General features: G+C 39.7%; 1 protein-coding gene across 1 annotated transcript; it reads left to right on the top strand.

The window, feature by feature from the left end:
• Positions 1-9721: 9721 nt before the first annotated feature.
• On the top strand, positions 9722-12375 carry LOC132148752 (uncharacterized). The gene is made up of 5 exons (XM_059557446.1): positions 9722-9811; positions 10470-10580; positions 11700-11866; positions 12031-12230; positions 12335-12375. The coding sequence occupies exons 1-5, from the start codon at positions 9722-9724 to the stop codon at positions 12373-12375; spliced, it is 609 nt and encodes a 202-aa protein (XP_059413429.1).
• Positions 12376-22614: the final 10239 nt, after the last annotated feature.

The following is a 22614-nucleotide window of genomic DNA, read 5'->3' on the forward strand; positions in this document are numbered from 1 at the left end:
GGCCCCCTGAACTGCCTGTTCCACCCACTCACCCTGAACTGCCTGATCCGCTATGGGTCTACAGGTACTGCCCTGTAGGCCTCCTGTCCTTTACAAGCCTATCCCTAGAGGCCTCCTAGAGGCCCCCTTGTACCCTGTCCAGTGTTATATGTCTTTTCGTCTCTGTGTTATGTGCTACTTGTGCTCCTGCCTGCCCTGTATAACCCCTTGGATTCCTATTAAAGACTGTTGTTAGAGCTTATCCATGTCAATTTATACCAGTTTATTTCCAGAACACAATGCATGATGGGATACACTAAGCCTTGAATACTACTCTGGATAGTGTGGACTTTATTGTACTTTAAGGGCACTGCCAGGGAAGGACTGGGAGTAAAAAACGGCTCTGGATTTTCTCCCAAACAGGCCCACCACAACTACAAACAGCCGCTACTATCTTACAGTATTGCAGCAATCAATGTATTGCATTTATGGCAAATAACATCACAAAGGCCACGGTGACCCTGCTGATAAAACAACAATAGAACCATCACAGAAATTCTAATGGTTCCCACTACAAATGGCATTACAAACATTACAAACCATCAGCATTTAATCATTAAAACAATTAAATAATGGTTTAGTGTGTTTTGGGACATGTTACATTAGGATTTCGTGGTTTTAAAAATAATAATAGTTAACAACAATAAAATGTATCCAATTGGCAGTATAGAGCAATAGAGCCCATTACAATTTCAATTAAAACCAATACAGTACACAATATTTTCAGTGTAATGGAGGCCAGCGAGTGATGTGCCGGTAAACCTCACTTAGCCTCAGTCTAAGTTTATTATAAGCAAAATAGATAGTATTAGAAGCATATCAGTCACACAGGATTGGTTTTTAAGATGTATGTAAATTAAATTTTACTTCAGATGTTATCTACAATGCTTATGGTCTTTGTTTAGGTGAGTGTGTCTGATGTGTCTTCCCAAAACGTTTCCAGAATATTAGTTTTTGGTTCACAGAATGTATTTTTTTATGGTTTGTTTTTGGTAAGCCAGGAAAGTTTTCTTAACATTCCCAGAACGTTGGTTTTTGTTTTGTAAAATGTTATTCTAACATTAATTTAACATTCCCCTAATGTTATAACATTCCCAGAACGTTAGTTTGTTGAGGTTTGTTTTTGGTTAGACAGGAAAGTTTTCTTAATGGAAATAGAATGTTAGTTTATGCTTTGATTAACATTATTATAACGTTATTTAAACATTACTTTAACGCTATAACACTTCCCTAATCTCTTTACTCTTTACTTTTAATATGCTTACCCCACTGTACGTCAGTAATCCAGCACATTCACAAGCCACTGTAGTATTAGCAGCATGGAAACTGTATAGATGAAGAAAGCAAAAACAATGACTTTATTCAACAATTCCTTTGTTGTCAGTCTCCTCTGTGTCTCTCCACATCACTCACAGTCACGCAATGCTGATGTTGTTAACATTAAGACTTTGAGAATAAAGTTTAACATTAATAATAATTTGCACGGTTTGATGTGATATGAGCTAATTTATAATAAATCACCATTGGTAGCACGATTTACAGGTGCTGGTCATATAATTAGAACAGTGGTTTTCAACCTGTGGGCTACGGCCCCCTTAGTGGGTCGCGATGGTATTGCAGATGGGCCGCCAATTACTATTAAAAGAAATAATAATATAATATAAAGTCATAACATAATAACATAATTTCATATATTTATAATTAAATAACAAAAAATAAATATTAAAATGTAACTATGCTTCCACTATTCGAGCTCGCTGATTGGTTTAAGAATAAACCACCAATTTATCTTAGATATTTTTGTTCATATGCTACAGAACAACAAATTCAAACATGTATAAATGGCTGTCAACAGGGTTGCTGAAAAGAACAAATGCAGATGTTTCTGTGTGCAAAGATTGGAGTTTATGAGGCCAGAAGGTTTTTTTATTTTTATTTATTTATTTTCTGACATGTTTTCAGATTATTCACTCAATGCAAATACAAATGGACAGGACTAGGGTTTGATCGTTTTCTCAGTTCTGTTTCCCTTGTGTCTTTGTTTTTTCTTTTTTCGCTAGTTTTTCACTCTATATCTGCTCTCAGTTTGCACTTGTCACTCGAGTCTGACTCTATAGTCTTGCTTTGTCCAGTGCTCCAGTTCTCTGCCGATTTTGACTACTCGTCTTAACACTGCTCTGCATGTTTCCTCCTGACTGCTTGCTCCGCTGACTGTCTACCCGCTGCCGAGCTCAGCCTGGATCTGGTTTTGCTGAGCGGTGCCAGCCCGAGTTATTTTCTGTTCATTGCCAGTTCATTCAATAACACAGTTAACAATTTAGCTTCTGAGTACTAAGTTATTAACCCAACAATAGCGGGATCAGTTAATTTTTTTGCAGTGGGCCGCGCAAACATATGTGTTTGGTAGTGTGGGCCGCAAGTTGAAAAAGGTTGGGAACCACTGAATTAGAATATTATCAAAAAGTAGATTTATTTCACTAATTCCATTCAAAAAGTGAAACTTGTTGTTACGTTCCTCGTTATTTAGATGTTATTTGTCTAGGAATATTATTAGATGTAACAAAAGTTTTGCATGTGTGTGTCAATATAGTAACAAGAATTTGCTATTGGAAAGGAACAGACAACCATCCTGTGGCGGGGGAAGCGTGGTTTAGCGAAGTCTGCAACGGGAGAGCGAATGAAGAGACGAGCGGTGGTAAGTGGTTCAGGTGAGAGACAAGTAACAGCTGGATCTCGTTGCAGTGATTGGCCTGGGGAACCGGTATTTAAGCCGCACGACATCCGGAGAAGGGCGAGAGAGCTGAGGACTCGTGGGGAATCCGTGCAGAGACGAGCTGGAGAAGCCTCGAAGCAGACGGCAGTAACATAGAGTGGAAAGACGTTTGAACGTGTGCGCAGGTGGCGCGACTTTATTTTCTATGTCATTTTATGTTGTTCAATAAATACCCACGAGCCTCAGCACGCCGACCCCGGTCTCCTTCCTCTTTGATCACTGAACCTTGCTACACTGGTTCCGAAACCCGGGAGGAAGGAGAACACCTCCGCCATGCAGCCTCCGTTATAACATCGCTCGCGGGCCTGCATCAGGAACATCATAAGGCCCCGCTGGATCTGCGAGCCGACCATGACCATCGCTTCCAGGCTATGATGCAGGTCCAACAGGAGGACCACGAGCTGTTCTGGAGCTTGCTGGCCCGGGAGGGTCGGATGGGTGCGGCCTCCCCCAGCGCCGGCCCCGCCCCCCACATGCCGCTCGCGAAAATGGGGCCCACAGATGACCCAGAGGCGTTCCTGGACTAATTGGCCAGCAATTATTGGGGTGTTTAACAGTGGATGCCGTCGGGGGGAAGAACCGGCCAGGGGGCGGGGCGAGCGCTCAGGTGGGAGAATCTGTACCAGGACCTAGCGGGCTGGTCTCAGGGGATCCGAGCGGCGTGGCAAGGCTAAACATTTCCAGTCGCGATGACTTCCCCTGGAACAATCCCAAGACGAGACACTCAAACATGCGTTCGAGCAGGTCCGTTCTATAGATGGGCAGGCCCTCCACCCTGAGCGCCTGCTAGCCCATCCATATTTTGCCATTATCAAGGATTGGTTGTATCGAGTGACCCGCGATGCTCAGACAAAAGTAGATACAACCCAATTATTAGTACCTCGGAGCCGTCGGGAAATGCTTTTCCAGACGGCGCATTGTAATCCTATGGTGGGACACTTAGGAGTAACGGCAACACTGAATCGACTAACGACCCGATTCTTTTGGCCGGGCATTCACGAGAACATGCGCAGGTGGTGCGCGTCTTGTCGGGAATGTCAGTTGGTAAACCCACCGGCCACCCAAAAAGCGCCATTGCGCCCTATTCCCCTAGTGCAGTCCCCTTCGAGCGAATTGGTATGGACCTCATCGGGCCGTTAGAACGATCGGCACGGGGACATCGCTTCGCGTTGGTCTTAGTGGACTATGCGACACGATATCCTGAGGCAGTTGCGCTCCGCAACATCTCGGCAAAGAGTGTGGCGGACGCCCTGTTTCGTTTAATCTCCCGCTTGGGAATCCCGAAGGAGATTCTCACGGATCAGGGCACCGAGTTTATGTCACGCACGTTAAACGAATTGTACGGATTGTTGGCCATTAAAGCAGTGCGTACCAGCGTCTATCACCCACAAACGGACGGCCTGGTCGAACGGTTTAATCGCACATTGAAAACCATGATCCGGAAGTTCGTATAGGAAGACGCGAAAAATTCGGACCGGTGGCTAGAACCCCTCTTATTTGCTGTGCACGAGGTCCCCCAAGCCTCCACAGGGTTTTCCCCCTTCAAGCTTCTTTACGGACGCTCGGATAGCAAGAATGAAATTCAATATGTCCTGGACCTGCGAGCAAAACTCCATACACTGGGGCGGCTCTCTATGGAGAATTTGCTTCAGGCCCAGGACAGACAAAGCCAGCTGTATAACCGGGGGACTGAGCTGCGAGAATTTGCACCGGGAGATAAAGTGCTCGTGTTACTACCAACCTCTAGCTCCAAATTACTAGCCAAGTGGCAAGGACCCTTTGAGGTCACACGGCGGATAGGAGATCTCAATTATGAGGTAGTACAAACAGATAGAGGCTACTCACGGCAAATCTACCACCTCAACCTCCTTAAAAAGTGGAGCTGGGAGGAGTCAGTGCTGCTAGTGACGCCAGTGAGTGGGGAGGAGGATCTCGGGCCAGAGGCGGGTACTAAAGAGAAATCCCTCGCACTGACCCTAGGGGGAGATCATCTATCGCCCTCGCAGCTCACTGACATTGCGCGTTTGCAGGTGGAATTTGCGGACGTGTTTTCCCCCCTACCTGGTCGTACTGACCTGATTCAGCACCACATTGAGACAGAGCCGGGTGTCGTGGTTCGCAGCCGGCCATAAAGGTTGCCTGAACACAAAAAAAAAGTAGTTCAGACTGAATAAGAGGCCATGCTGGGGATGGGAGTAATGGAGGAGTCACACAGTGATTGGGCGAGCCCGATAGTTTTGGTACCTAAAACGGATGGCTCTGTGCGGTTTTGTGTAGACTATCGCAGGGTGAATGCAGTATCTAAATTTGATGCTTATCCAATGCCGCGAATTGACGAGTTGCTCGATCGGTTAGGCACGGCTCGTTTTTACTCAACGTTGGACTTAACAAAGGGATATTGGCAGATCCCCTTATCTCCCATGTCCAAAGAAAAGACAGCCTTCACCACGCCGTTCGGATTACACCAATTTGTTACGCTTCCGTTCGGCTTGTTCGCGGCCCCAGCTACATTTCAGCACCTCATGGATCGAGTGTTGCGGCCCCATGCTGCATATGCCGCGGCCTACCTGGATGATATTATCATCTATAGTGGGGACTGGTCGCGGCATATGGAGCATGTGAGGGCGGTCCTCAGGGCGCTGAGATGGGCGGGGCTGACGGCCAACCCGAAGAAGTGTGCGGTTGGGCGGGTGAAGGTAAAGTATCTGGGCTTCCACTTGGGCCACGGGCAGGTGCGTCCCCAAATCGATAAGACGGCAGCAATTGCGACCTGCCCCAGGCCCAAGACCAAAAAGGAGGTGAGGCAGTTCTTGGGGCTGTTACATAGACTCTGTGAGTGCTGAGTGATCCCCATCAAGGAAATCTGCCTTCTCCCTTTCTGATAAGCCTGTCAGGCCCAACCACAGAGCTCTTTCACCCACCACGGCCAGGCCCATGCTGCGGCCACAGCTCTGGACCGCTCCCCTTGATGAACGCAGGTTGAGATCTGCAATGACACACATCTCTTACCACAAAGCTGAATCGGCTGACCCAGCATCAATCTGCCTCCCCATCTCCTCCATGAGCTCAGCTTGGTATGCTGTGAGCAGTGAGGTGGCATTTAGGGTTCTGACAGCCAGGGCAGAGGAGCGGTAAATTTTTTGAAAAATAGAAGCAGACAACCTCTCGGTCCATCCTGGCAGAGAAGGAGAGGAGGAGGATAGGGCTGCCTGTCGATTGGGGTGGAGGTGACTTGCCACCGACAATTCGACTGGAGGTCGAACTTTAACAGGAACCCTATGTGAGAAGGGTTTGTCCCAGTAGCGCCGCATCTCTGTGACACATGCTGGGACGGCTGGTAGCAGCTGCTTGACTGGAGAAGCCTGCGAAGGCAGTATCTTCCCATCATATAAATCCCTCTCTGTACCCTGGCCCTCTTGCTGAGATGACCAGTCAATAGAGAGTTTAGCAGCCGCTCTTCTACACGTTTCAATAAAGTCCAGTTCCCCTGGCATGGGTGAGGGGGACTCAACGATCGCACTGCCAGGCCTGGAAGAAAGATTAGGAGGGAGGATAGCGTCCTCTTCATCATCCTCCAAATCCTCCTCTAAGAGACGGGCAATCGTCTCATCATCTTCATCCTCCTCTTCTTTGTCCCCTGCCAAAGGGTGTGATTCAAAGAGGGTAGGAAGTTCCGGAGATATCTAGTCCATTAATTAGGTTCCCTTTATTTGCCACGACTCTCACTCTGCGCTCCAAAACCCTTAATGGGGACTGAGAGCAGTGCGGGCAGCACTCTGGATTAGTGAGCGCAGCCTGTGCATGTCTAACTCCCAAACACGCTATGCACACGGGGTGAGAGTCTTTAGACGAGATATCGACCCGCATGCGCACGGATGAGAGTGATCTTTCCCTTTCGCTGTGCTGCTGGATGGGCTCGCAGTCGCCATAACAGAGATGCGAACACCAAGAGATTAACGAGATCACCACAACGTGTCACTCTATAACTGGTTTTACCACAAATTATTCCCATGAATGCTCCGGGATCGTAACAATCCGTACACCACTTAACATGAGGGAATATTTAGAGAAAAAGCTGTAACCGCTCGATAAGAAAATGAGAACCTGCCTTGACGCGCTGGTCCCCAATGCTAAATAAAATGAAAAAACAGCAGAAAAAAAATATTCACTTTAACAGAGTATTTTCCCATCCAAAAAGCAGCCGCGTTTTGTGACGTACCTAAAAGTCAGCTCGTCCGTGAACAGTTTAGCGGCCACTATCGAGGATCTGCTGAGGATAGCTTCCAAAAGATCTTCACGGGGAAGAGAACGAGAATGAGGTGGGGACCGTTATGCAGTGGTATATATTGGGGAGGCGGGACTCCCTCATCACTGTCGTGATTGGTCTGTCATCTGACAGAAGTGGTGTAATTGGTGCTTCCAGGATTGGTCACGCCCGAGGCGATTCCCATAGTGACATACCGAATAAATGTTTGAAAGAGAACTATGCTAAGTTTTTTGAAGGAGGGCCACTGGTAGGAAGCTTTTTAGCTGTGTTTATGATTGATATGCATAACAGTGACTGTAAAATATGTACTTTAGGCATGGAAATGACATATTTTGAGTTTTGGAATTGCATTACTGTGGGCACTTTCAGCATTATTTTAACCACCAACCAACCACACCTCAGCCCCCCGCCCCACTTACACCCAAAGTTCTCTTTTTGGAAAACTTAAATATGGTCACCCTACTATACTGCTATTGAAGTTCAAAGCTTACCATGCATCATCTTGGAAATAAAGCTTCATGTCTTTAAGTCCGTACCATATACGTAGTCAGCTCTATTTCTCTGCATAAGTTGTGTATATTGTTAATGTCCTGATTGAGCTACATCTATTTCAGACTACTAAAAATTGTGCAAATTTTATGGTGTTCAGCATTTTAGTTAGCATAAGAGTAAAATGTTATGTATATATTTTGAATTAATTTTTAATTTAACCAACTTTTAAATCTTTACCTGCTTCAGAATGAATGCTGTTAATGAAATCACTATTGAAACATTTGCAGTTAGCCTGCCCAATGAATAAAAACACTATAACAAAATTACTTAAATAGTGAATAACTGTACAAGGCGAATTAAGGTACAGTATATGTTTATACAAAGCATACATTTTAATTCGGATTTCAGAATGAGCACTTTGCCATTTGTAATACATATGTTTAGCGTGCCATGTTTATCATGTTCATCTGATGTATGCTGCTGCACTCCTAAAACAAATGTGTTTAATACAACGTGTTATTTTTAACACGTTCTAAGTGTGCTCAGGGGTTAACACATATTGAGTTAAATGTGTGTTAAAAACACAAAATGGGTGTTAAAATTATAAAAAATTATAAAATTATATTATGATAAATTACTGTGATGTTTTTGGTATGTGTCTTAAACAACTGTGTTGCTAAGCAATTATTTTTAAGTTTCAAATACTCAGTTAACAATTTAAATACTTTTATTATGAAATCACACAAAGATCATTGAAGTACATAATGTTTAACATGGAAACAATTATAATACTAAATAAAAAGAGTTAATTTAACTGTTTTAGTAGATGTATTCTGAATATAAATATGTTAAACATTTTTTTGTAATTTTTTAAAAAAATTTTGTCTTCATTCAAAAATAAATTCAATCCCCTGAGACATCTGTATTTCTGACTGGCCTGATGGTTGAAAGTCCATGGTCCATGGTCCAGCGTGTTTCCCTCCAAATATTGCTTAGTGTGACTGCATCATATAATAATTGCTGTTAATAGTGTTCACCATCTGGTTGACTACGTCTTTTATTAATTTTTCTGAAAATTCCTGTCATATGCACATAAACCGAAAGTAAATTTCCTTTTTTATGTTAAAAAAGGTAGCATGGTAGTGATATCACATAGCAACACAACACAACGGATGTATAGCTCGCAACACATCTGTAGCTGTAAAACTTTGAAACAGCAACACTGCTTTAATTTAAAAAAAAAGCAAAACAGCAAGATTTATTTGACGTCAAATAAATATTTTTTATAAAAGCACTTTATTTGCTATTGTGGTACATTGATGTCATACACAGAATGGTCTGCTTCAAGTCAAATGCCTAGGAGATGCACAACAGTTCTTCTGTGGATTAATAGGTAATATTTATGTTTACACAATTTTGCAAAATCAGACAATATGGTTTCTAATTCATTCCACAATATTAACCACTTCTTATTAATTTGTTGTAAATATCACATTTGCAACTGGTCAGTGTTCAAAATATTCGGACATGTATGATGCGAAAAAATCAGCAACACAAAGATGATGCCAATAGTACAACACAACTTCTTGAGGGCGCTTTCAGAGACTCTGTTATTTTTTATCAGCCTTACAGTCCACAAACAGATCTTGTCATAGTTTTATAAACACCATCAATGAGAGACAGTCTTCAAGAATATGGAAGAGATATTGTTTTTATGGATGCAACACATGGCGTCAACCAGTATGGCTTTCCTTTATTTACATTAGTTGTCAGGGACAGTCATGGTCATGGCATACCCATTGCCTATATCATCTTGGGAAATGAAAAGCAGGCCATGCTTCAGCTGGCACTGGAAAAGCTGAAACCAACATTTTCTGTACCTCCAAGGTAATGCAAACATATATAAACAAATTCAATTGCAATTATTACATAATGTTTTGGTACACAGTTCCTTAAAATTTAACTTTTTATGCATGACTTTATTTCAGGTTCATTATTCAATTTATGAATTCTTTTTTTCCCCTATGAACCAGAACCAGCTTGCATTTATTTCTAAACAGCATTCAATGACTAGCCTACAGTAGGTGTTATCTCTATGTTAACTAATGAACCTTATTGTAAAGTGTTACCTTATTTTCATTAGGTGCTTTATGGTTGATAAAGACCAGGTTGAAATCAATCCTATCCGTAAGGTGTTCAACGAGTCAGATGTTCTCCTTTGTTGGTACCATGTAACCCAAGTAAGTACTAAGTTAAGATTGAATGGAGACTGCTTTGATTTGATTTGATTTGCTCATTTTGCAATATAAATCTATTATTGTTGTGCTGAAATTTCAATCCAAAACAACAGTTAAAATATTTGGTAACTGGATGACACATAAGGTTTAGTGAGAATATACAGTATGAATGGCCTAAAAGTGAAGTTAATTTTGTTGTAAATCTTAAACAGTCATTTGTAACTTAGAATAGAAGAATAGAATAGAATGAGACATTTATATAGCACTTTCATATGTACTACTGTACACCCAAAGCGCTTTACAATCATATCAGGGGATCTCTCCTCAACCATCACCAGTGTGCAGTATCCACTTGGATGATGCGACAGCAGCCACAGTACAATGGCGCCAGTGCGCTCACCACACACCAGCTATAGGTGGAGAGAGGAGAGAGAGTGATAGAGCCAATTCAATGTAAGTGGATTATTAGGAGGCCATGATTGGTAAGGACCAATGGGTGGAATGGTGCAAGACTTCTTGTTGTTCGCTTCCAGTTATTTGTTGGCCAATTTGCCATCAATTGATCACAATAATACTAGCCAAATGCATTGATTAGATTAATTGAAGGTCTCACCAGTTTAAATAAATAATTTTATATTTCCCCACCATTTATCACACACAGGCAGTAACACGTTGGCTGTCAAGATCTGAATCTGGTGTGAGTGGACTTGAAAAGGCAGATTCGAGAGCGCACATTATGCAGTTAATGTCGGAGCTGAAATCCTGTTCCACGGTGTGTTGCTTTTCATTTGTTTTATAGTGCAATTATAGCTTGTAGTGTGACTTTTTTTTTTTTTTCAATGGTAGCAAGCTATGTATATGTGGTCATGTACCTTGCAGTATCTACAAAATGTTATTATTTTAACAGAATAAGAGGGAAAGAATGGAAAAGCATAGCGCCAAACAGTAGTCAACAAACAGATAAATAAACAACTTGCAGTGCGTTGATCCAAGAAAACAAAAAAATAGGATAAAAGATTTGCCACACTTTATTTGTGACCCCTGGACCATGAAATCCTGTAAGCTTTTTGGCTAGTTTTCGTGCAAGGTGCGCACAACGTTTTCAGATTCAACCCTTCATCAGTGCCTTGTGTATCCATGCCTATACCTGCAGTCATTTATAAGCTTATTATGTAATCAATGTAATATACTGGAATCTGACTCTAACAACATAAATACACGCGTCACATGATTGGACATTGAAGTATAAAGGTTACATGATTCTCATTATGTATCTCGCTGTATAAATTAACAGATAAACATAGATAAAACATCACAATCACTCAAAATTTATAGAAAACAATTAAATAGTCAATTCCTCATTCATGCCCAGAGGATATAGATATTTCCATTTGCACTACCTCTGTAAAAGTTTCCGTTCCATATTACCAGCCCTGCGTGACCCTGTTATGTGCACTATAACTACGAAATTTAATTCCGAGATTTAATGGGATATCTTATATAACAAAATAAGATTCTTTATGAATAATAAAAAAATATTTTTTTATTTTAGTTCTGTCCTGAATAAGATATTTCACATAACAGATATTTGCATATAGTCCTCAACTCAAAATAATAGCTAAATTTATAATCATTTATAATAATGACCCTGTTCAAAAGTTTACATAAGTACCCTTGCATTTTTTATGTTATAATATACAAACATTAATTATTACCTTTCATATAGGCCTAAATGACTTTAGTATAATCAATCACTAACATGACATTCCCAGCACACTAAGTGCACACACTAGGGTTGAGGTCTATGTCGAGGATTACCTTTATGACCTATAAATTCAGTTCTTATAGTGATAACACAAAACAACATGATTTTGTTTGTCCATTTTTACAGGAACATGAATTCAAGAAAAAAGCTGAGATGTTTCATTGCCAGTTTAAGAACTTAAAAGATGTCTGCAAGTACTTTAGGAACCACTGGGAGCCAATTGGTCCTCTGTGGTCTAACTTCGGAAGATGTTATAAGCATGGAGACTCTGAAACAAACAATCTAATAGAACGGTATACATTTTTATGCATGTTCACTTAATGATAATCAACATAACTGAAAGTTAGCATGGTGTTTTGAGTATCTTTTAGTTTGTTAAAGAGTACATTGTAATTGTTTCAACCTGTTGCTGCTCCTCATTCAACAAACTGATCTCTCTGCTTTTATTTCCTTGTAGCTTCTTCCACCGTTTAAAATACCAATTCCTCTGTGGCATCCGGAATCGTAGATTGGATCATTTGATTGATGTGCTATTGAACAAGACTGATAAGTACTTCAACATAATACAGGATTTGCAGTCTGCTGGGAGAGTCTTTAACCCTCTGGAATGTAAAATGGAAGAAATAAAGAAGTCTGCTCAGAGGATGCTAGACAACGGTTGGGCCACAGCAGTTACTGCAGCTTCAACAGAAACATACATATACAATGTGCCATCTGAAAATAATCCACATGTAGTTTACTGTGTATGCCCTGCAGAGCAGTTCTGCAGTTGTCTTGCTGGTACAAGGGGACGTACATGTAAGCATCTCATTTTATTAAGTCTTCTCACTTGTGGTGATTGTGAAACCTTTCCAGATATGGACACACAACTGCAAGCCCATGCCAAGAACTTGATTCAAAATAATAAGTATAGCATTTCTACAGAGCCTAAAAGAACACTAGAGGTTGAAAGCTTATTTGGAAGAGCAGTATCAAAACCATGTATAGTGGCGAATGTATGTGACTGCTGTACTTTCTCATATCATACAAAATGTGCTTGTCTACTACTTGCAAAGGGACTTTTAAATGAGATGAGTGAGACAACATCAAAAAATGCAATTAACACTTCAGTGGAGCCTATACAGGATAAAATTGCAGATGAAGATAGGCGTAGTATAACTATCAGGAAACTGGAAAGCATACTGAAGACTCTACAGACATGGGAGAAAATTCCTGAGGACATTGCCCATAAAGTCAATGAACTAGAAGTGCAAACAAAGGAAGAAAATATAAACTTTAAAAGATTTGTGCGACTTTGTGATGAGGACAAGTCACGGAAAATACGGCCACTATTTGCAAACAGAAAAAGAAAGACTGACAGAAACACTGCCTCAGAGATGAGGACAGATGTCACATCAAGTTTTCCTATTAAATCAAGAAGAAAACGCAGAGCAATCAGTGGTCCAAAAAGATAATACAAATAAGGTTTGAAAAGTACTTTTTATTCAAATGCAGTTTTGCCATTTTAACAAACATTGTACTTGTTCTCCACTATAGTCCTTTATACGAGTCCTCCAGTAAAAGTTACTATAAAACAATTGACTATGAAAATAAAAGCCTTGTCAAATATCAGATAAAGAAATTGAACTTTCCTTTTTTGTTTAGAAATAATCTGATAGCAGCCACGTATGCAGGAACATGGGTACTGTTCATTTCAAGGAGTCCTCTAAAAAGGAAAAGAAAACCTCAGCTGCTGTAGGCCCAAAGCGGTGGGTGGCCAAATCCAGCTCAGATTCAGGACCAAGGTTTTCCACATTACTTTTCATTTGTTCAATGGTCCTCCTGCAAATCAATTAAAATGTTCATGTTACTACCTGGGATTGTTATTTTGTTGCACCATAGCCAAAGATCCACATTGTTAAAAGCCCTATATAAATGAAGGAAGGTGACCTAGACTTGATCATATGGAATTGCAATACGCATGACATCATTCTCTTGTTGATTAATTGGCCTCTTGATACAGGGACTAAACAGCAGGCTGAAAAAGTTTGTACAATGGTAATATTAGAAATAAAATGCACATTAGGCCAATTAAGTTTAACAAAGGGCAAAAACATTGAATTTTCTGTCAACAGAACAAACAGTTCTAGAACGTCAATGCACCCTACATTTGTACTTTAAGATGAAAATAAAATAAAATAAATCTGTCCTGATCCACGCTGCTAACCTATTTTCCTAATATGACCTCAGAGGCAATCCTAGACACTACACTGTGATATAGAGTCAGTGTAGCATAAAATTGCATACAGTCAGAGCAGCAAGTAGTGATTCGGGGTGTATAAATAAAAAGGTGTAGACATTAAGATATTCTAAGACAAGACACCACATACGGAGAGGGGGCTTATACAGACACACTTACAGTGTTGCTGGGATGTCCTCTTCAGGTATACCAGCAAGTAGTTTCTCTTTCGGCACATGTTTGGCCAGTGCCATCCCAAACCCGTTTGCTAGGTCTTCCGCCTCTCCCTCGGTTAAAGTGCTGAATATTGTCAGCTTTGACTTTGCCTTTCTAGGCTGCTGCAGCACATTGGGTGGAACATCTTTTTTGCCAACCTATGAACAAGTACAGTGTCACAGATGCAAAGCATGAGAGCAGGGCTTTCTAAATATCAGTCATGTACAGTACCATGCCTATCAATACCCATGAGGGGGAGAGTGGTAAACTCCATATTACTTTTAATTTAATTTATATTTATACCTATTGATAACATTTCAATCAATAAGCCACATACCTAAAGACTGAAACAAAAGTGAGGCCAGGCGCATTCTCTCTTTTTGTATTGCAGGGCACTGGAAAGAGGTAATACAGCCACCAGACTTCACAAATTCAGTGGCAAACTTGAAGGAAGGCAAAAGTTTTTTGACAAGAGAGAAAAAATACAGAAAAATAATTACATATGTCACTAAAATAATCAGACAAGTATTGGCGCTTTAATATATCAATGTACAAGGGTAGATTATATATAATAATAGGTTTAAATTAAAATGGTTGACACATGCCTGCAGTGATTTACGCTGGATAACAGAAATTAACTTACTGCAAGTGTGTGGATACCACATGACACGGAATCGGATTGTAAAGTGTGTTTTGTGGTTTTAATGTCCCACTCTCCTTTCACCCCCCTTGAAGCTGCAAATGTACTGTAATCAACAAAATCATAATCATGGCTAACATCCAACTTCAACAGTTAATTTTAAAATAAATATTTTGTCATATCCATGTCAGTCAAAACTGTTGCGTCGTAGCAAATCTAATCTACAGAGAGGGGTACTTATGCTAGTCATGTGAGCATGACTGTGCAAGAGTGGGTCTGTATAATGTAAATAGTGGGAGTTGTGAGGAAGTTGTTAGGAAGTTGGTTAGAAATTGATCAGCTCTAAAATTACTTAGAGGCAACAGTGTTAATGAAGGGCAGGTACTGCCATTTACACAATTTAGCCCTTATAGTAGATTTTAGCCCATTAGATGACGGATATCATTATAGTAAACAAAACAATAAATACCTACCACCAGTGTTGAGCAACTGCTTGGCACTGCCACTCTGTCTCTCCAAGGGAGTTGAAGTAGGTGATGCACCTTCTGTCAAAATTGCAATGCTAAAACAGAAATATTTGAAGTTATAATAATACCATTAGACACTTATTGCAATATTCACTCTGCCTTCTGGCCCTGACATGTTCCAAGTCCCATGGTCCAACACAGGAAATTGCACCAGAATAAATGATACTGACTCTTTGAAGTTTGGAGTACTTACTAGGCGTTCCAGGAACATGAAACAAACTAATGTGAGATGCAGCTCATCACAGTGTCAATCTTTTTAATTCATAATTTGAGCATGTAATAAAAATATTTTTTTTGTATTTTGCCTTGAAAGTTGTAATATGTTAATCTTAACATACTTAAAATGCTAGAATAACATTTTAGTCAGATTTGTTAACTTTCATGGGTTTTGTGGTGTTTAAGACACATTGTTACATAAAATAGAATCATTTGGAAGAGGTGATTTGGCAGATAACTAAGATTTTTGATTTTTAAAGACAGAAATAGAATCCACATGTGAGAATGATTTATCCTTAAAAAGGTTTGACTCACAAAAAAGCTCCAGTGATTGCCAGCCTCGAGATAAGCACCAAACATCTCTGTTGCCTCTTTCAAAATGTTATTCTGTAATTCAGAGAAATAGAATAGAAATCAAAGGAATAAAATATAATCTGAATGCTGTTTAATTAAGTTTCCTGAAACCTAGCAGCAGCTATTCATTAACATAATACCTAACAAAAAAATGCAGGTCAGTGACAAAATACCTTGAGAAAATAGTGGCTCTTTGCCCTTTTTGATCCTTCCAGAATTTTTGTGAGTGCCTGAGAATTTACATGCACAACACCTGGGTGATCCTGATTTAAGGTAGAGGGATACAATATTTTCCTTTTTAATAGAGTTGAAGAAATAAACAAATCAATTATATATACTGTATAATAGAATTCAAATTATTGCTGGTAAAATTACACTTACCCTGCTAAGGACATTACATATGGAATCCATGACCTGAAAATATCAAGGAAAAATGTGAGGTAAAAAGAATTGAACTGCTCTATATTTTAAGTAAAATAGAAATATATAAATCATTTATCATCAGTCCTGTTCTAGACTGGACCTTTAAGGTACAAAATGCCCAGATGTTGGAGGCATGTTTTGCTGCTAGACAAGAGCCAACACACAAAGCATGTTATTTATTTTTATGCATTCTGGGCTTAATTTTCCAGTTTGTTTGTATTTCAGTGTTTTTCAGCATCTGACTAGCAAAGAAATGTCTTCGTGAACACCTTGCAGAACTTCAAAATAAATTTGAAGGCTAAATGCTAGTCAGAGGCCATTGTTGTTTGTTTTGGTGGTAGTGTAAGAATTTACATAGCTTACTATAAGGACATTAAGTTACCTCGTCAGAAACCTCGCTGTCCTCCATTAAAGTTTTGAAACTTTTGACTTGTATATTATATGGCCCCACACTTCCTATTGTGAACTTTGGCCTTTTACTTTGGAGACACCTTAATGCCTTAACATCTACAAAGATGAAGAATAATTAATAGATTACACATTTTGCAAGTACATTGGGTTTTAAAATGGTCAATAAATAAATAAACAAATGTTTTATTGTTAAATCAATACAATTTAAAATGCCCATCTGATAACATTGCAAATGTATGTTTATAAAAATATGCTGTGAGTAGTTGCTTCTCTTGTAGCTTACAAATAATCAGCCTCTCCCCCAACCGCCAGTAAGGTGAAGGTATACATTGTGTTAGATTTTAAAACATGTTAAAAATGAAACATGGTTAAATTACATTAAATAAAGTAAAAAAAAAATCATACCTTCCATTGTGTGCTCTTATTGCCACTTGGTGTCCTTTAACCTAAATACAGAAGCAATGATAAATACTTAATATAAATATGATTATTTTACAGATAGGTCTACTGTGAAGTTATACCATCAGGAAAGCTATTTTAGGAAGACATTTTACTATATTATCTGAGGACAACATCATGTAACAGAATAAATCAGTGATGACTTGAGGTCAACATATTAATATGATGGTCTGAGGACAACATCATGTAACAGAATAAATCAGTGACGACTTGAGGTCAACATATTATTATGATGGTCTGAGGACAACATCATGTAACAGAATAAATTAGTGATGACTTGAGGTCAACATATTATTATGATGGTCTGAGGACAACATATATGTAACATAATGTAACAGAATAAATAAGCTAATTCAAACGTTTCTCCCTGGATCTCGCAGGTAATCGCGCACTGAATGGTCAGTGCGACACGCAAATGATAAGTAAACGTAACGTTACTATTCTGGGGCTCCAGTGCGAGCGCTAACAAACTGTCGCACCAGCAGAAAATGAGCTCTCATACGGTGTAGCTATGCATACTATGTCTATAATAAATATATTAATCTAAACAGTATTTTCATCTTTTTCTTTTTTGAGTCAAGCGATGCTGATCAATTTTGGTTGGCAACTGCCAATTAACTTAACTCGCCAATCCAAGCTAATAATTATTCTTCGATGGTGGACAAATCATAATCTAAAAACAAATATGAATTTTAACATCATCAGCCGTAGTAGAAGGCACATGTTAATTAATAGAATGTAAAAAGCCGTTGGCCTTACCTTGAGTGTGTGTGATGGCACGGAGGTGTTTTTTTTTTTTTGTATTTTTTTTGTTTTTTTTGGCGGACTCGACGGGGGGCACACGGTGATGACATCATAAACGTTGATTGGCTGAGGCAGTTGTTGCCCCAGAGTCATCATAAAGTTATTGGTCTCAGGTCAACTCCCACTTGGCAAAATCAGGAAGTGCGCTATGCTTCAGCACTTCAGGCCTTTTCTTAGCCACTTAATATATTTTTTGTATTACAAATGTCGGTTTATATATATATATATCTGTTTTCCTGATGTAATTGAAATTTAACTTGATTGGTCATGTGATTAATCATGGATGTATGTGATCATGTGATCATACATGGCTGTATATATGGAGGTGTGTCTCCCCACTTGTTTTCATGTCTGATGAAGGGCTTGTGCCCGAAACGTTACACGTGGTGAGCAACCATTAAAATTGCTAAGGAGCATTTTCTGGTGTGCGGACTCATTGTTTACCTGTGCCACTAATGAAGTCATAGGCTATTGCTGGCCAAAGTTATTTTCATGTTTATAAGTATGCTTCCCTTGGAAGGGAACTGTAATATGAACAAAGGCAACCAGGGATCTCTGTAGCTGAGCTCAAAAAAATAAAAAACCTGCTAAATTGGTCTACTGTCAAAAGTAAGCCAATCTGCATTTTCCTACTTCATAGTTGCCTAGTCATCACTGTTGTTTATTTCATGTGGTTTATATAGCTGCTGAGCCAGGCTATGACCAAGCATTGTTTTTACTATCCACTAATCTCCTGCTGATCTGATGATGGTGTTGTCTTAGATGTGCGCGTGTGCATGGTGTGACCGTCTTGCTAATGCTGTTCTTATTTTATGTTCTTAACACTGCTTATGATGACATACAGACCTATGCTCTGATTAAACTGGTGTTTTCAAGCAGATGTAGTTGTGTTGGCCAATTTTGATAACAAATGCATTTGAGGCTAGGCCCACCCGATTTTGTCTGGGCCCACCCATGTTGTGATTCTTGGCTATGCTAGTGATGTAGTCGTGGCCAAAAGTTTTGAGTAGGGCTGCAACTAACGATTATTTTGATAATCGATTAATCTGTCGATTATTTTTACGATTAATCGGTTTATGTGCTTATATTTTAGTTTTTTCCCCAAGTAAATTATTAATAAATGGTCTTTATCCTTCAGCATAGATTTTTAAGAGATTTTAACCATTTTGCATTGTCATATCCTCATTAAAAATATACCTGGAGTTGTTTTATTGTGTTAGTAATCCTTTGTCGAACTCTTCTGCAATCAGAACACTGACCCATACTCTAGCAAATTTCACAAGGAGATATCAAATGTTTTCACCATGGCAGTCCTTAGAGCTCCTAAAGTAGTTTAACATCCCGGACAAAGCTTATTAAGGAATCTTTCAGAACATATTTTCACGAAGAATAAGGATAAAACAGAATAAAATTGCAGTGCATTGTATTTTATTATTTACTGGAAAACAGCTTTATAGCTTTTGCTGTGAAATTGTAAACAATCCTTCGAAAAAAGTGCCAATGGCATGAAACCTGAATGGAACTCACAATTTAAAGTAAAATCCATCAGAAGGTTGTCCAGAAAAAAAAATTGGACACACACAAAAAACCTGCTGTGTGAAAAAGAGCAGTGAATACTTAGAAAAAAAGTGTATTTCAAATATCTTTAAACATTTATCTCTCTCATTCAGTCATAATTAGGCTGCACGACTGAATTTTGAACTGGTAAACGACAAACTGATCACAGAACATGTTTGTAAAGCTTTAAATGTTAACTGTTAAAAAGCAATGTTATCAGCTTTTACGACTAAAAAATTGCAAACATTGTACTGGAGAATCTGCACAAATGAAAGTCTTAGGGGCCGTTCACATATCGCGCCTAAAAACGCGTGGAAAACGCTTGGCGCGCCACTTTCTCCTCCTTTCCAAAGCGCTCGTGCAGTTGCGCCCCTGAGGCGTCTGCCTTTGATAAGCAACCATGACGTGCTCTCTCCTTGAAGACGCGGAAATTTCAGCAAAGGATAAATGGATTTGCAGCTCAAAAAATCGCTTGCAGTAGCTCTGCTACTAAATTTATTTCGAAATGGAAATCCATATACAACTATGATCAGCTGTTCCTTTCATCTTGACTGAGCTTTTAACGTTGTTACGGGAAAGGATGAAGCTGATTGGTTAGTTCTTGTCACATGACCCGCGGTGCGCTTGCTGCATTCTGAAAAGTTGAAATGTTTTAACTCGATGCGGTGTTGGAAATAACGAACTTGAGCGCGCAAAAGACGCGATATGTGAACGTCCCCTTAAACAGTTCCGTAGTGCAGAGTTTACAGGTTACTCTTCTTTTTTGAAGGCTCAAAGTAATACTCCCACATCCTGCTGAATGCTGCAGAGACGCTGTTCGGGAAGCACGTGACAAAACGAGGCCAGCTATTGGCTATTCGCTACTTCTCCTATTGTACTGGCTGAGTAAAACCTCCGGTGGCTCATTACTGCCACACTTTGGTCACCGCAGATTTGAAATATGCACGAAATGAGCCGCTTACGGCAAATAAAAGTTATTTAGCAACGAATCGATGACTAAATTAGTTGACAACTATTTTAATAATCGATTAAATCGATTCGTTGTTTCAGCTCTAGTTTTGAGAATTACATAAATATTAGTTTTCAAAAAGTTTGCTGCTAAACTGCTTTTAGATCTTTGTTTCAGTTGTTTCTGTGATGTACTGAAATATAATTACAAGCACTTCATACGTTTCAAAGGCTTTTATCGACAATTACATGACATTTATGCAAAGAGTCAGTATTTGCAGTGTTGGCCCTTCTTTTTTTAGGACCTCTGCAATTCGACTGGGCATGCTCTCAATCAACTTCTGGGCCAAATCCTGACTGATAGCAACCCATTCTTTCATAATCACTTCTTGGAGTTTGTCAGAAATAGTGGGTTTTTGTTTGTCCACCCGCCTCTTGAGGATTGACCACAAGTTCTCAATGGGATTAAGATCTGGGGAGTTTCCAGGCCATGGACCCAAAATTTCAACATTCTGGTCCCCGAGCCACTTAGTTATAACTTTTGCCTTATTTACGGTGCTCCATCATGCTGGAAAATGCATTGTTCTTCACCAAAGTGTTGTTGGATTGTTGGAAGAAGTTGCTGTTGCAGGGTGTTTTGGTACCATTCTTTATTCATGGCTGTGTTTTTGGGCAGAATTGTGAGTGAGCCCACTCCCTTGGATGATAAGCAACCTCACACATGAATGGTGTCAGGATGCTTTACTGTTGGCATGACACAGGACTGATGGTAGCGCTCACCTTCTCCGGACAAGCCTTTTTCCAGATGCCCCAAACAATTGGAAAAGGGGCTTCATCGGAGAATATGACTTTGCCCCAGTCCTCAGTAGTCCATTCGCTATACTTTCTGCAGAAGATCAATCTGTTCCTGATGTTTTTTTTGGAGAGAAGTGGCTTCTTTGCTGCCCTTCTTGACACCAGGCCATCTTCCAAAAGTCTTGGCCTCACTGTGCGTGCAGATGCACTCACACCTGCCTGCTGCCATTCCTGAGCAAGCTCTGCACTGGTGGCACTCCGATCCCGCAGCTGAATCCTCTTTAGGAGACCATCCTGGCGCTTGCTGGACTTTCTTGGATGCCCGGAAGCCTTCTTTACAAGAATTGAACCTCTTTCCTTGAAGTTCTTGATGATCCTATAAATTGTTGATTTCGGTGCAATCTTAGTAGCCACAATATCCTTGCCTGTGAAGCCATTTTTATGCAACGCAATGATGGCTGCACGCGTTTCTTTGCAGGTCACCATGGTTAACAATGGAAGAACAATGATTTCAAGCATCACCCTCCTTTTAACATGTAAAGTCTGCCATTCTAACCCAATCAGCCTGACATAATGATCTCCAGCCTTGTGCTCGTCAACATTCTCACCTGAGTTAACAAGACGATTACTGAAATGATCTCAGCAGGTCCTTTAATGGCAGCAATGAAATGCATTGGAAAGGTTTTTTTGGGATTAAGTTAATTTTCATGGCAAAGAAGGATTATGCAAGTCATCTGATCACTCTTCATAACATTCTGGAGTATATGCAAATTGCTATTATAAAAACTTAAGCAGCAACTTTTCCAATTTCCAATATTTATGTAATTCTCAAAACTTTTGGCCACGACTGTAGTGTTGTGGAGTAACTATAGGTACATGTAATGGAGTTACATAATTTAATCTGTTATAGTTACTGAGAAAAAAAAACCGTAATTAAATTACCGTTACTTAAGAAAATGTTAAAGATTACAAAGGGGTTACATCTGAATAATTTCACACACTCACACGTTTTGTTATCTTAGTGAGGACATTGCATTGACTTTCACTGATTTTATAGCAGGTTAATTATATTTTCTATAAGCTAAACCTACTCCTCACAGAAACGTACAAAACAGTATATATAAATCAAAACATTTTAGCTGATTTATAAGCATTTTTAACTTGTCAGGACCAGCTAGTAAACACACAAACACAGGTTTAATAAATTTTTTCCCCAAAATGTGACCAACGAGGAAGTGCATTGCCGGACGCCAACTCGCCTGCTAGCACAAATCGTGGTCAAGCGTCAAATGCCATTTGCCAGACACGTCCTCCGTTCTTTTAGATTTATGATTCTTTTCAAAGCCTTCTATATCATTTGGATAGTACTTGCCTCTACAATTAAAAGCACATTTTTATGCTAATTGACAAATGTATAAAACATTTTGCAATGAGATGCACATATTCCTCAGCACACGATTCTCAACCATGGCG

Source organism: Carassius carassius, chromosome 9, assembly GCF_963082965.1.
Source record: "Carassius carassius chromosome 9, fCarCar2.1, whole genome shotgun sequence".
Classification (NCBI taxonomy): Eukaryota; Metazoa; Chordata; class Actinopteri; order Cypriniformes; family Cyprinidae; genus Carassius; species Carassius carassius.

What these genes read in the sequence shown, in the direction of transcription:
- LOC132148752 (XM_059557446.1), top strand. Translation starts at nt 9,722, where the DNA reads ATGGTTGATAAAGACCAGGTTGAAATCAATCCTATCCGTAAGGTGTTC. An exon ending in GTTGGTACCATGTAACCCAA is followed by an intron (nt 9,812 to 10,469) that starts GTAAGTACTAAG and finishes TATCACACACAG; the next exon opens with GCAGTAACACGTTGGCTGTC. An exon ending in TCAGAGGATGCTAGACAACG is followed by an intron (nt 12,231 to 12,334) that starts GTTGGGCCACAG and finishes CCTGCAGAGCAG; the next exon opens with TTCTGCAGTTGTCTTGCTGG.